General features: G+C 38.0%; 1 protein-coding gene across 2 annotated transcripts in view; it reads right to left on the bottom strand.

The window, feature by feature from the left end:
* Positions 1-13,892, bottom strand: part of psidin (phagocyte signaling impaired) — a 513,704-nt gene that overhangs the window by 57,559 nt on the left and 442,253 nt on the right. For both annotated transcript variants that reach the window (XM_090371034.1, XM_090371035.1), the window contains one exon: positions 8,521-8,580. In XM_090371034.1, coding sequence (XP_090227160.1) covers positions 8,521-8,580 — 60 coding nt within the window. The remainder of the gene's footprint in view (positions 1-8,520; positions 8,581-13,892) is intronic.

Here is a 13,892-nt window from a genome sequence, read left to right as displayed (position 1 = left end):
CTGGAAGGAAATAATAACTATATTATTTTTTTTTTAAAAAAATGATATATCTCATTTTACTGAATTCTCACTATTTTTATTATTAGGTATGAAATTATCTGGGTGGAACAGCAATCAATCAATAAATAAATAAAACTTCACTATATTGGCCCATCTATAATTTGATTGTCATCTGTTCTTATATTTTACAGTAAATATATAATAATGCAGTATTGCATTATTATATATTGCAATACGGCATTATTATATAATAAAACAGGTTGAAGTAAAATTTTTCTTTAATAATAAACTTGGGGACAAGTTAAAATAAAATAAGATAAAAGTAACATATCACAATAGCTTTCGGATGAAGCATACCCTTCTTCAGTTGTAAACGTTATTACAAAAAGTACAGAATGTTATGTGCTCAGCTATGTTGGTAATGCGAGGTGAAAACAGGTGCAGGAAACAATTAGTCGTTGGAAGCAGAAGCTTGTAGTTATAGCTGCAATGCTTGGCCATGCTGTGTGCACCAACGTTTGTTATTTTGGAGGATGGTTGCCTCAGTGATGGGATGGATACAACCTCCTCTGATCCGGTTAAAGGAATTGCTACATGAGATGTGGAGCAATTCCAACCATACTAGGCGATGGTAGTGGTGGGATCGGTTGATAATCTTGACGCTGTGGCGTGGGTTGATTGGCCGTCCCGGAGTATAAACAGAAAATTTATTTTATTTATTTAAAATGCATTAGAAGTGCTCAGCAGTCACTGTTACACATCCGCGGAATGAATTGCTTTCTCGTGCTCAGAGACTCGATTTATGAATCTTCGGCCAGTTTCATCAACATAGCAGCCAGTGCAGAAAATGTGGTACACCAAGCTGCTCCATGTGGGTGGAAGGAATCGGTGTCTTAACCATAGAAACGAGGGACCACAATCTTCTGCCCGGAAGCTGTAAGCACTTTATCCCGTGAACCAGTAAGATTCTAGAAAGTTGTTGTGACAGGTTCGGATAGTAAGGGATAAAGGAGGTGGGGTCATCGCTGCGTGTGGCCATAGGGTTGGCAACATGGTCACGGGCTTGTAGGTCACACCTATCTAAGGCACTGGCAAGGTAGCCGCATTTTGCCAGATTTGCTTTTACCTGAGCGATCTCAGTGCACCCCTCATCCACAGAACTGGAGTGGGTCCAGACGCAGGTTAGTAGGGCTCGCACAACGCCGAGAAGATGGCTGCATGCTCGTGCCGAACGGTAGTTGGTGAATTGGCCAGCACACATTGGCATGAGATAGATTGATATCTTTAAACGTGTGCCCACGCATCGAACAAGGGAATCCAAGAAAGGAAGGGCATTGCCTGACTCCAGTTCAATGGCGAATTGAAGGAAGAGCAACGGAGAGTTGAGGTGACACAAAAGTCTGACTCGTGGGGAATGATCACAAACACGTCATCTACGTAGCGACACCAAAAGGCTACAGGATCTGGCACATCTGTAAATGCGTGACTCTCCAGTTCCTCCATTGCGATGTTTGCCATGACTGATCTAACGGGTGAACCCATAGCTGTACCATGAATTTTCCTGTAAAGGGATTCACCGTATATGACGGCACCACCAAGTCAGGCACAATCTGAGAGCGGTGTAAATGTTGTTGGCAGTTAAAGAAGTTCTGCTGCTCAGGGTTTGGTCGTTGTCTAGGAGTTCTTTGGCACATGTGATGGCCAGTTGGACTGGGACTGAAGTGAAGAGAGAGACTACGTCAAACGAGGCCATTACCTGATCATTTGATAGAGATAGATTGGATGGACAGCATGACATCAACCCATGCCACAATGTGGTTATCGACCGATCCTACCACTACCATCGTCAAGTCTGGTTGGAATCGCTCCACGTGTTGTAGCAATTCCTTTAACCGGATCAGAGGAGGTTGCATCCATCCCATCACTGAGGCAACCATCCTCCAAAATAACAAACGTCGATGCACGCAGCATAGCCAAGCATTGCAGCTATAACCGCAAGTCTCTACTTCCAACAATTAATCGTTGCCTGCACCTGTATCATGCAGTTTTTGCCTCGCATTACAACCATAGCTGAGCACATGACATTCTGTACTTTTTGTAATAACGTTTACAACTGAAGAAGGGCATGCTCCATCTGAAAGCTATTGTGATTTGTTACTTTTATCTTATTTTATTTTAACTTGTCCCCAAGTTTATTATTAAAGAAAATATTTACTTCAACCTGTGTTATTTTCTGTTTTCTCAGTGATACTGCATTATTATCATTATTATATATTTAACACGAATCCTGAGACCATAGCCTGTTTCCGTTTATATTTTACACTATATTGCCAAAAGTATCTGGACATTTATGGGATCTTGGAAAAAATTAACCATACCTACCATACACATTTCTGCCACACCAAGCTCAACTGCTGCTGCTGCTATAATCAACAAATGGAAATATCATAGTGCTACCTACCACAGTTGGGAAATCTTTGAACTGACTGCAGAAATTTGTAGAATGAGACCAGAGTACTTAGAAGAATGACATATAGATCCCATCAGTCCTCATAAAATGCTGTCAACTAGGATTTCAAGGAGGCCAGAGGTACTGACATTAATACAAAGATGATACACAGAAAACATCAGTTTTTATGGAAAAGCTGCAGCGCATATGGCTTGCTAGTTGGTTGTTGGATTTTTTGGTGCAGAAGCAGCTTTGGCCATATTGCACCTATCTATTAGTATTTATGAATCTTCGGCCAGTTTCATCAACATAGCAGCCAGTGCAGAAAATGTGGTAAAGGTAAATGTGATAAAATGTGACAATGACATTGATGTTTCTTAATTATGGTTTATATCTGGCTAATATGGCGTGCCTGATGTGAAATACACTATAACAGTTCTACAGGAACACTGTTATGGAGTGATGAATCCTGGTTTTCTCATGATTTTTTGGGCAGTGGTGTTGTCATGGTCTGGATGTTTTATTGTGGTTTGTTCTTTAACCATTGTTTCTTGGACAATGAATGCCATGAGACACAGACTCTGGAAATTTGCTCTTCCTATACCGCGGCAGCAGTATGAGGAGGATCAATTTTGCTTCAGCATGACAGTGTGCCATAATCTGCAGCACAGCCTATAGTGACTTCAAGAATAGTGGCTTCTGGTTAGCCCAACATGTCTTTACTGAAATGACTGCTGTTCTGAAGAAGGAAGAGACCAAAATACTGCTTTGTATGTTATCAAAATTTGGTTCAGAGTCTACTGACAAGGATACAGTATGTAATTAAGGTTAAAGGTGAGTTGACACGTTATTAAATATTCTATCAATAATTTTTTTTTTTTTTGAAATGTGCAGGTGTCTGGTTATTTTTGACAATATATTATTTTATTTATTGCAGAATGGAGATGATTTTTCAGTTCTCTGAAGAACCATAAGTTTCCTGAAGTTAGGTCTAGTTAGCACAAGTACAGGGCAAAAGTTTATATATAAAATGATTCCACACAAAAGTACTGTGAAATTGCACCATTACTGTTCTAGAGCAATTCTGGTCTTTTTGCAGAGAGATGATGGAAGAAATTTATTTTTAAGGACCTCTGTGTAAAGGGCATGCAAATCCCCCCCCAGGAGATTTGCATATCCTTTTGTATAGAGTTAGCTAAAATGACCCCTCCCCCCCACAACCAGATCCATAAAATGGCATACAGAACCTTCTCCCAAGAACATCTATACCACTTGAAATTGTTTGGTGTAGAGTATCTGCATGTTTCCACTGGGGGGGAAGATATTTCATTTCTGGACTAGGCAAGAGAAACCATGAATGCAGAAATCAGCATCCATGATCCAATCAGTACTCAGACTTGATTGCATCTAGTCTGAGTTAGACTGTGGAGCATCCACTATGATTACTATAACTTAACCAGACCTTATCTACTTTACTGCATATACAAAATGTCACGGGCTAAACTGACAAATACAGAGACAGACCTTACTGTATCTGTCTAATCTGGATGGGAGAGAAATATGCAGAAACCTCCTAGATACTGACATGAATGCATTCCATCACAAACTCTAACTCTGACCCATTTATGTCAATCATTCTTTCCTTCAGTTTCCCAGCCTCTGAGTCATCTACAGCTGACATTAGGCCTGCTTTGAATTGCGCCTAACATCAATGTCCATCTGCATAATGAATCTCTGGGTGGTGCTGTCATTTGGAGTTCATGTTGCTTGCAATTCTCTCTGTACTTCTGCAGTCCTTACCCCCCCTCGAGCACCATGAATTTGAGACTGCTTCTATGGGGATGGGATATACTTAAATACAAAGGGTGCAAGGATATTTGCTGAAGCTATCGAGGCAGTGTTAGGTGGGTCGGAAAACTGCCGGCCTGGGGATATACATAGACTTAATAGACTAACAGCAGTGGATGGCAGAGGTGAAAGTGATTCTTGCATTGCTTCAATTGGAATGAGCAGCAGCCTGGAAAACAAGGTGCGGGGGATTTCAGAGACTGCTGAGAGTCATTGTGGTACAAGTAAATACATGGGCTGTGTTAGGGTAGCTAAGAATAAGAACAGGTGCATGTATACTTGCGTGTACACCAATGCTAGAAGTTTGGTAAATAAATTTGATGAATTTGAGGTGTTGGTCAAAACATCAAAAGCAGATATTGTTGGGATATCAGAGAAGTGGTGTCACACAGATATAAGGAATGCAGAAATGGAATTTGGGGAGTACAATGTGCACAGGAAGGATAGACAGGATAAGAAGGGAGGAGGGGTTAGGCTATTAGTAAAGAAACACACAAAATCCAAGGAAGTACAGCCAGTTGACATGGGTGGACAGAGCAGTGTCGAGTCAGTCTGGTGTGACATAAGCACTGGGAAAGCAAAATTGAGAGTAGGAGTGTGTTATAGGCCTAATGACTCTGATGGGCATAATAAACAACTGTACAGAGAACCAGTAAATCAGATTGTCTTATAATGGGGGATTTTAATTTCCCAGATATTGACTGGAATTTGTAGATTGGTCACACACACACACTAGCAAGGCTTTTGTGGATTAATTGGATGATTATTTTCTACAGCAGCATTTTCGGGGGGGGGGCAACTAGAGGGAGTAATACTCAATATGATTATCAGTAGTGATTCTTCATGCATTAAGAATCTGCAGATAAAGGAACCACTAGGTGGCAGTGATCACAGTGTGCTGAAGTGGGATTTATTCAAAGAGCTAACTACCATCAGGGGCAAAGGGAAGAGTTTTTGCTTTCATAAAGGTGACTATGGTGGTCTGAGACAGTTTTTAAATTCTATACGGTGGGACCAACTGATGGTGTTACCAACAGCAAATTCAAAATGGGAAGCATTCAAAGAATTAATCTTGGAAGCTACTAGGCTTTTCACACCAACTAAGAAATATTGTTCAAGGTTCAGGCCTAAATGTATGTCAGATGAACTAATGAGTCATGTGGCACAGAAGAAGAATGCATGGGATACATATAAATTAACAGGTGACATGCAAGCCTATGATAGATATAAGCTGGTCTGTAACCAGGTTACAAAGGTTAGGCAGGCAAAGGCAGAGTATGAGAGATCTTTGGCAAGGATGCAAAGAAAAACAGCAAAGAGTTCGTTACTTATGTAAACTCAAAAAGGAAGGGAATGAATCAGATTGGTCCACTTGATCCTGATGGTTCAACTGTTGATGATCCTGCTCAGGTAGCTAACAAACTAAATGAGTATTTTACATCTACATTTATACATGACGAGTTATTCAGGGAAGGGAATGCCAGAGGTGTATTAAATTCTGGCAGTGAGCTAGATGATTTTGTAATAACTGAAAGCAAAGTGGAGGAGAAATTGTTGAAGATAAACATAAGAAAGGTACCTGGGGTGAATGGGATCTATCCAGTTATATTAAAGGAGGCAGCAAAGGAAGTAAGCAAACTGTTAGCCATAATTATGAGAGCTTCCTTGGATTCAGGGGAGCTACCCATGGATTTGAGATGTGCAAATGTGACACCAATTCACAAAGCAGGATCAAAGGGCAACGCTAGTAATTACAGGCCTGTTAGTTTAACTTCTGTTCCAGAAAAATTAATGGAGGCACTGGTTAAAGAAGCACTGCAGGATCATCTAGACAAGACTTCAGTTATAGCTCGGACACAGCATAGGTTTAAGGGGAAGTCTTGTCTGACCAATTTGATTGGATACTACGATGTAGTCACAAAGGAACTGGATGCAAAGAATAATTTTGATATCATATATTTGGATCTTAGAAAGGCTTTTGATACTGTTGCACAAATTGGAGCAGTGTGGCATTGGAGGCAAATTGCTGCTATGGATAAAGGGATGGTTGAGGGGGAGAAGACAGAGTGGTAATCAATGGACACTCCTCTTCTTGGACTAATTTTATTAGTGGAGTCCTCCAGGGTTCAGTGTTGGGTCCATTTTGTTTTTCGTATTAATTAATGATATTGGTGATCGTATATCAGGCTTAATGTTTAAGTTTGCAGATGGTACGAAGGTTGGCAGGGTTGTTAATGACAGTATGCTACTGCAACAGGATCTAGAAAAGTTGAGCAGATGGGCTGAGAGGAGGCAGCTGAAGTTTAACATTGACAAATGTAACGTACTGCATATGGGAAGCAGTAACCCAGGAGTAATGTATCAACTGTGTGGTATTAGACTACAGCATTAGAAAACGAAAAGGACCTGGGGGTAATCAGTCAGATATAAAGTTTTCTGAGCAGTGCAGATGGCCTGCAAGAGCAACTCATGGTGTCTTGTCAATGATATACAGAAATTTTTCTAGCAGAGATAAGGAGGTGATTATCATATTGTATAAGGCAATGGTCAGACCACACGTTCATTACTGTATATAGGTCAGGAGGCCTCATTTTAAGAAGGACGTAGAGCTGTTGGATCGAGTACGGAGAAGGGCAACAAGATTAATGAATGGAACAAGGGGTTGCTCTTACGAAGAAAGGCTTAAGTTTTGCAAATTAGTGTCTGGAGACTAGGCACCTGTGAGGTGATCTGACTGAGGTGTAGAAGCCTTGAATGGTTTGAGCATGCTCAATGCTGATGGGATTCTTCCTTTTGCTCAGAATAATCGCCTGAGAGGGCATAAATTCAAATTGAGGAAAGGGAGTTGTAGGATAGATGTGCTGAAGTTTGCCTTTAGCTAGCAGGCGGTCAATTGCTGGAACAAACTTCCATCTGTCGTAGAAGTTGATAGCATAAATAGATTCGAGGCAGAACTAGACAAACATCAGGAGTGAGTGGATGGGTGAATAAGAAGGGTTTTTTTTGGCTGATGCTGTATAAGCTTGCTTTCTTACATCATATGCCTTTACCAATGGTAATTCTAACTTCCGCCAGTTCCAGTTGTAAGCAGAGCCTTCAGTTTCAGTTACCTTATATTTAGTCAATCATGTTGCAAGAAGATAATTGGAAGACAGCTGCAATGTTCCATTGATTGCCTCAACTCCTGGGCAGTTTGACTCTCACTGCAAAGACTCTGTATACATTTTTGTTATAAGCTTAATCTTCATCTTTAACCAGAATTTTGACGAAGATATGTTATTCCATTAGGACTAGCACAAAATTCTCAAGTCTTGTATTTGAACAGAATTTTGCATTACTTCAGCACATCATTCCTTGGGAAGTAGGTCATTAGTAACTTTATTAGTAAGTGGTTTATTAGTTTATTATAACTAACTGGTTTATTAGTAACTTTATTTTTAATCATTAAACGTAAGTTTATAGTTGATAATAAGGTACTGTATATTTTATTATATCCTATTTAGCTGAACTGCATATAGAACAAGATAAAACAAGTAAAAAAATTACAAAAAAAAAAACAACCAATATTTAGTATTTGATAAACTTATTTATAAAAATATTTAGTAATTGATAAATACAAACTTCCATCTGTCATTGCGGAAGTTGATAGCTTAAATCAATTCAAGGCAGAACTAGACAAACATTTGGAACGAATGGATGGGTGAGATGGGAAGAGTTTTTTTTTTTTTTTTTTAATGCTAATGCTAACTCAAGTGTCTTCATGAATGCATTGACAACATTCTGTAACAACAGATAATTTGCCTATAGTCATCTGTAAACATTCCAAGATCCATAAAAGGACCAACTCACATTATCTAAAAATTTTACATTCAAAGGAACAGTCATTAAATGATGAGACTGATTACATATTTCTTAGCATAAACAATAATCTAAGTTTCATTGCAATTACTTTTAAACTTTAATATACTATAAAGAATAATGCGTAAAGCTAGCCCTCTCCAAACCACTATAGTCCTGATGCATATTTCAATCCATATAATTAATTAAAATACAAACATCATTAATCACAAATAATATAGGACAATGTGTCAGAGGAAAAAAAAAAAAAAAAGGTAATTTTTTTAAAGTGATATCAGGCCAATTCTAAATAATTCAATAATCAATTATATTCAATTACAGAAAATATCAACTACTGATACAGGTTAAATTTGAATCAAACTTACCTTGAAATGCACCCACAATACCTGTAGTCATCTGAAGCTCATGTTTTTCTTCTGAGTGACCTGAAATAATAGCTACCATTTACCAGAAAGACCAAATAAAGCAAATAAAGTTTAATGCTATAAAGGTATCTAGAAATACCAATTTAAAATGTAACATAAAAATAGATTTAAAAAAAAAGAAAAAAAAAAGCAAATATCAACAATTCTGCAGCTTCAGGGTTTATACAAAAATATGCAAGTTTTAAAGTTGTAACAGTCTATTTTTAAAAACACCATGCAGAAAAAATGGGAGTCATACACAAATTAAACACAGCATGGATCTTGATTATCCACAATGAACAAGATCATGATTGGCACAGATAACAGAAATCTTCAATAACATAAAACTCAACTTTCCCCCCCCCCCTTTATATATGTACACTACAACGCTGTTGAAAACTTAATGCAGCAGCTAACCACTTGTTGTGATGTTTATTTTTGAAAATTAAGTACAAGTCATTCCTCTTTTTTAATTTCCCATAAGTTTTCCAAAATATTAAAGTAGGTATCACTAACAATAAATTCAAATGTTTATAGTTAATTGTAACATCAAATGTTGAAACAATGAGAATTAGTGTATAATACATACATTGGCCAAAAAATACAAAGTTTTGTATTAAGACAGTCACAGATAGAAGAAATGCAAATAAATATGAATCAATGCAAACTGAATTGTGACATGGGGTAATGACATGTTGCCTCTTTGAATATAAAGACTGCAGAGGCTGTTCGACTGCAGTAATCTGAAGCCAGAATGAGGAAAATGTGTGATTTATCAGATTTTGAAAAAGGTCTTATCGTGGGTGCATGTTTAGCAAAGCCATGACTGAAGAAATGAAAGACATAGGTGGTTTCTTGGCACCTCCGTAGCCAGGTGGGAAAGAGCAGCAGTGCGTAGCACATTCTTCTTGATTAGACCGGGGTTCGAGCCCGTCACCACCAAATATGGAGGATGCCGAAAGGTCAAGGGAATGACCACCGCATATTCCCGGAGCAATATGGCCTTAGTTGCTAATGCTCCTAAAAAAAAAAACAAAACCCAAGTGGTTTCTTAAAGGCATCTATCTCAAAGGATTTTAATGACTGAAAAGCAAGCAGTTCTTCCACATCTTAAAGGCATAAATGTGGCAGAAAACTATATTTCAAGAGTGAAGCTGTCGTACTCTAAAGAGGACCGGACATCCAGTGTACAGCAAATAACATCTGAACCAGGTGCAGAACTACCCTATTTCAACCTGTATCGTGTGCAGGGAATTGAAGAAATTGGGTATTGGCCAATTTTGGAAGCCACTTATTTCAGAGAAAAATAGAAAAATCCGCTTGTAGGAGTGCTGAGAACTTCATGATTGGAAAGTGGAACGATGGAAGAAATTCATGTGGTCAGGCCAATCGTGATACGCTTTTTGCACTGGTGGTAAGCAGAGTGCAGTGAAAAAAGGACCTCAAGAAGCGATGGATCCTTCTTGCCTTGTTAAGACAACTTAAGCATATGGAGGTGGTATCATGGTATGGGAAATGTTTTGTTGGCTTGCACTGGGTCAGTGGATACCAATGGAAGTTCAAATGTCATTCAGGGAGTACCAGTATTTTGTATCAGATCTACAACATCCTGCAGTGTTACACTTTCATCTCGAAGGTGATGGCCACTTTACGGATGATAATGCAACAGCACATCATGCCAGAATCATGCAAGAATGGTTTTGAGAACATGACATGGATTTCCACCATCTTTCCTGGCCCCCACATTCACCCAATCTCAATCTTATTGAGAATGTGTGGGATATGCTGGAGAGTGTTATTCAGCTACAATGTCCAATTCCTTCAACTTTGTTGCAGCTATGCAACATTTTGCTTGAAGAATGGTTACAATTAGACCAAAATACATTCAAATACTTTATAGAATCAATGCCATGCTGCATACTTGCTGTTATTTGGAACAAAGGGTTTTTTTTTTTTTTTGGCCAGTGTGCATATTTGAACAATATGAATTGGATATATTTTTGAAAATAAAATATAATGAAGCTCATTTTTGTTGGAGAATATCAATGTTCTGGTTGTTAATATTTTCCAGTTCAAGTTATCAGCCAACTTATAAGTTTGCATGCCGTCATGTAAAGAATTGCAAGACCTGTGCTACTAACTGGCATGAATTCAGGTGGTAGATGACTTTCATCAACCGGTGAAATACCACCACTTTGCTTATTGGAGGCTTGAAGTGGTGAAACCCATGTTTAGTCTCTAGAGCAAAGTTTCCGGCATCCCCCTCCCCTCTCCCCATACTTCTCCTTCAACCCATGCACGGTACTAAGTACTATAGGTTTTGATACCTTTCGTGTTTGGGGTTCTCATAAAAAAAAAAAAAAAAAAAAAAGAATATCCATTTCTGATTTAGAAGGGAATTATTTTAACAATTTGTACTATATTATCCATTTTCATTTTTTTGACTTTGGTTGTTGTTGTTGTTGTTGTTATTTGGTTTTTAGGAGCATTAGCAACTAAGGCCATATTGCTCCGGTGCGGTGGTCATTCCCTGACCTTTCCACATCCTCCGTATTTGGTGGTGACGGGCTCGAACCCCGGTCTAATCAAGAAGCGTGTGCTACGCACTGCTGCTCCTTCCCACATGGCTACGGAGGCGCCTTTTTGACTTTGGTTGGCCAGTGTAACTAACAGAGACCTCAGTTAGAAGCTTGAGTAACCAAGGTCCTACTATAATTATAACATACTGCTAAGTAACAAACTGTCATAGAGCCTACAAAAATGTACATTCATTATTTTATCATATGGCAACTCTGTGAAAGTACATTGCACACAAATGTTTATATAAAATTTGACATTAAAAAAGCTCATGAAAAACTGATGCTAAACACGATGCTGAGTTAGTCAAAGTATCTGAATTAACAAGTGATGGAAAAGATGACAAAAAAGCGAAAAGGGAATTAGCAAAAGTCAGTACATAATATGTGATTACATGTTTTATTATTGTTATTGGATTTTAGACACAGCAGTGAGTTAGACAATACCCATATATGGTCTAAGCTGTTATGTCTATACAAGTGTGATTTGCATGTTGTGACTTACTATCAGGCAGAAAAACCTAGAATGAATTATGTGGAGGGGGGGGAAATACTCTACACCCTCCATCTGAGATTGGCTAACTACATCCCTGATCAAAGAGGCTTTTAGAAATTCCTCCAGCCAATGCCAGGACTTGAACCAAGACCTTTAAAACCAAGTGACAAGTATCACAACCACTATACTGTTATATAAGACTGTTAAATGTATACAAGTGTTTCTTTGAAGTTGAGAAAACCTACTGCACAACTTTTGTAATTACTTGGCCTAAAAATTACCTTGACTTATTAATATAATCTGAATGGATATGGGTTTTACACACTACAATATTCAATTATTGCAGATCCCAGTTAACTGCAGTAAACAAGGGTTAATTTTTGTACTAAGTTTTCATTGATCACGCAAAAAAATGCTATTACTGATTGAATGTAATTTGCAGATGAGGCTCATTTCAGGTACACTAACAAGCAAAACAACAAGCTGTATGGCTGAGTAAAGATGGTTTAACTTAGAACTCTTACAGTTAAAGTTTCAGAAAATAACTATCACATTAATGTTCATAATAATAGTGCTACCAAAGAAGCTATATCTATTACAGTTATAACAAAATTAGAAACAGCTGAGAAATAAGGAATACATGAAATAAGGCGAAAAACAGAGATAGACAGCCACAGTTTAATTCCTAAGAATGAGGGGGGGTGGGGAGAAAACTCACTGTCACTGGATATGATTCTAAAAAAAAGTGTAACTATAACCAATCAAATCATTATCTTTCATTATGAAAAGACTATAACAATAAAAAGGCTTTCTGAAAGGGTATTCTGCAATCATTAGATTTTATAAGTATTGATGTGAAGTCTACTTTGAAATTCAAAGTATTCAAAAGAAATTTGGACTGTAGCTTTACAATAACTAGGATCACGAATAACGGAATGGACACTTCTTATGCTAATGTTCAGCAGTTGTAAGAGTTCTCAAACCATTGTGAACCTATTATTGTATAGTGTAATTTCCAAAAAGTCACTGTCAAGATTTTCATAGCTGCCAACTCTGGATTTATAATGGAAACTGTTAATTTGATCTTTTTTCTGCTCACCATCATAATATAGCTTTCTCTTTTTTCACAAAAAAAAAAACAAAAAAAAAAAACAGTAAAACTAAAGATCTGCAATTAAATCCAAACTTTCTAAAACAATTCTGTAAATCTGTACTTAAGTTTGTCTTTAGTTAATGAATTGGCCATCAGGTGTTCTAGTGTCACACCATTATATAAAATATGTGGAATATGAGAAGTCATGTCTTACAAGGGGCATTTGAAAAGTTCATAGTCTGATCATGAAGGGTTTATTTGAGGAATTTGGTAACATGTTACTTTTCAACATGGTTCCCTTTGAAGTTAGTTCACTTTTGCCACTGACTCTGCAATGAATTGACTTCAGCTGCGAAGAAATGGATGGTAGCCAGGTATTTTTCATTAGGAAATAGGTGAAAGTTTGATGGTGCTAGATCTGTGAATATTTGGGATGATCAAGAACTGTACTCATGCAGTACAGTTATGGCAACAACAGACTTGTGAGCAGGCATGCTGTCCTAATGTAACAAGATTCCTTTGTTGAGTTTTTCCTCAACATTTGTCTTTGATATTTTCATGCAAACACTTCACAAGGTCTGTGTAAAATGCCCCTGTGTAAAATTGTCTGGCCTTTCTGAAGATTACATTAGCAACGCTAAATCAGCATCCCAAAAAACCTAATGCCATCACCTTGTTAGCAGAAGGAATCTACTTGGTTTTCTTGGGTGGAAAGAAGAGCTGTGTTTCCACTGTTTGGACCTCTCCTTGGTCGGGAAATTTGCTGATCTGCTTTAAAACGATGAAAATGATCACTTGACAATTGTGCATTTTCTTTTTATCTTTTATCAACAATTTTGGATCTCACTGTGCTGACACATTTTTCATGGCAAGAACCTTCTGTTATAATGTAGTACACATGTTCAGATGAGATGCCCAAGATTGAATGTACCAAACTGTCACTCACCAAGCACTCATCACCAGATCATGCACACTGTTAACAACTTCTGAAGTGATGGACGTTGCAGGTTTTCCAGAGCATGAGTCAAAGTCCAGGCTCTTCCTCCCTTGTGTAAATTCTGCTGCGCACTTAACCATGCACACTTAATAGGAAGGGCATCTTCCCACAATATTGTATTGAATTGCCATTGATATAAGTCCCTTTTTTCTCAAATATTGGATTACTGCA

This window comes from Mastigoproctus giganteus, chromosome 3 (genome assembly GCF_048544385.1).
Source record: "Mastigoproctus giganteus isolate SK-2022 chromosome 3, ASM4854438v1, whole genome shotgun sequence".
NCBI lineage: Eukaryota > Metazoa > Arthropoda > Arachnida > Uropygi > Thelyphonidae > Mastigoproctus > Mastigoproctus giganteus.
This window is presented reverse-complemented; position numbering and strand designations above follow the sequence as displayed.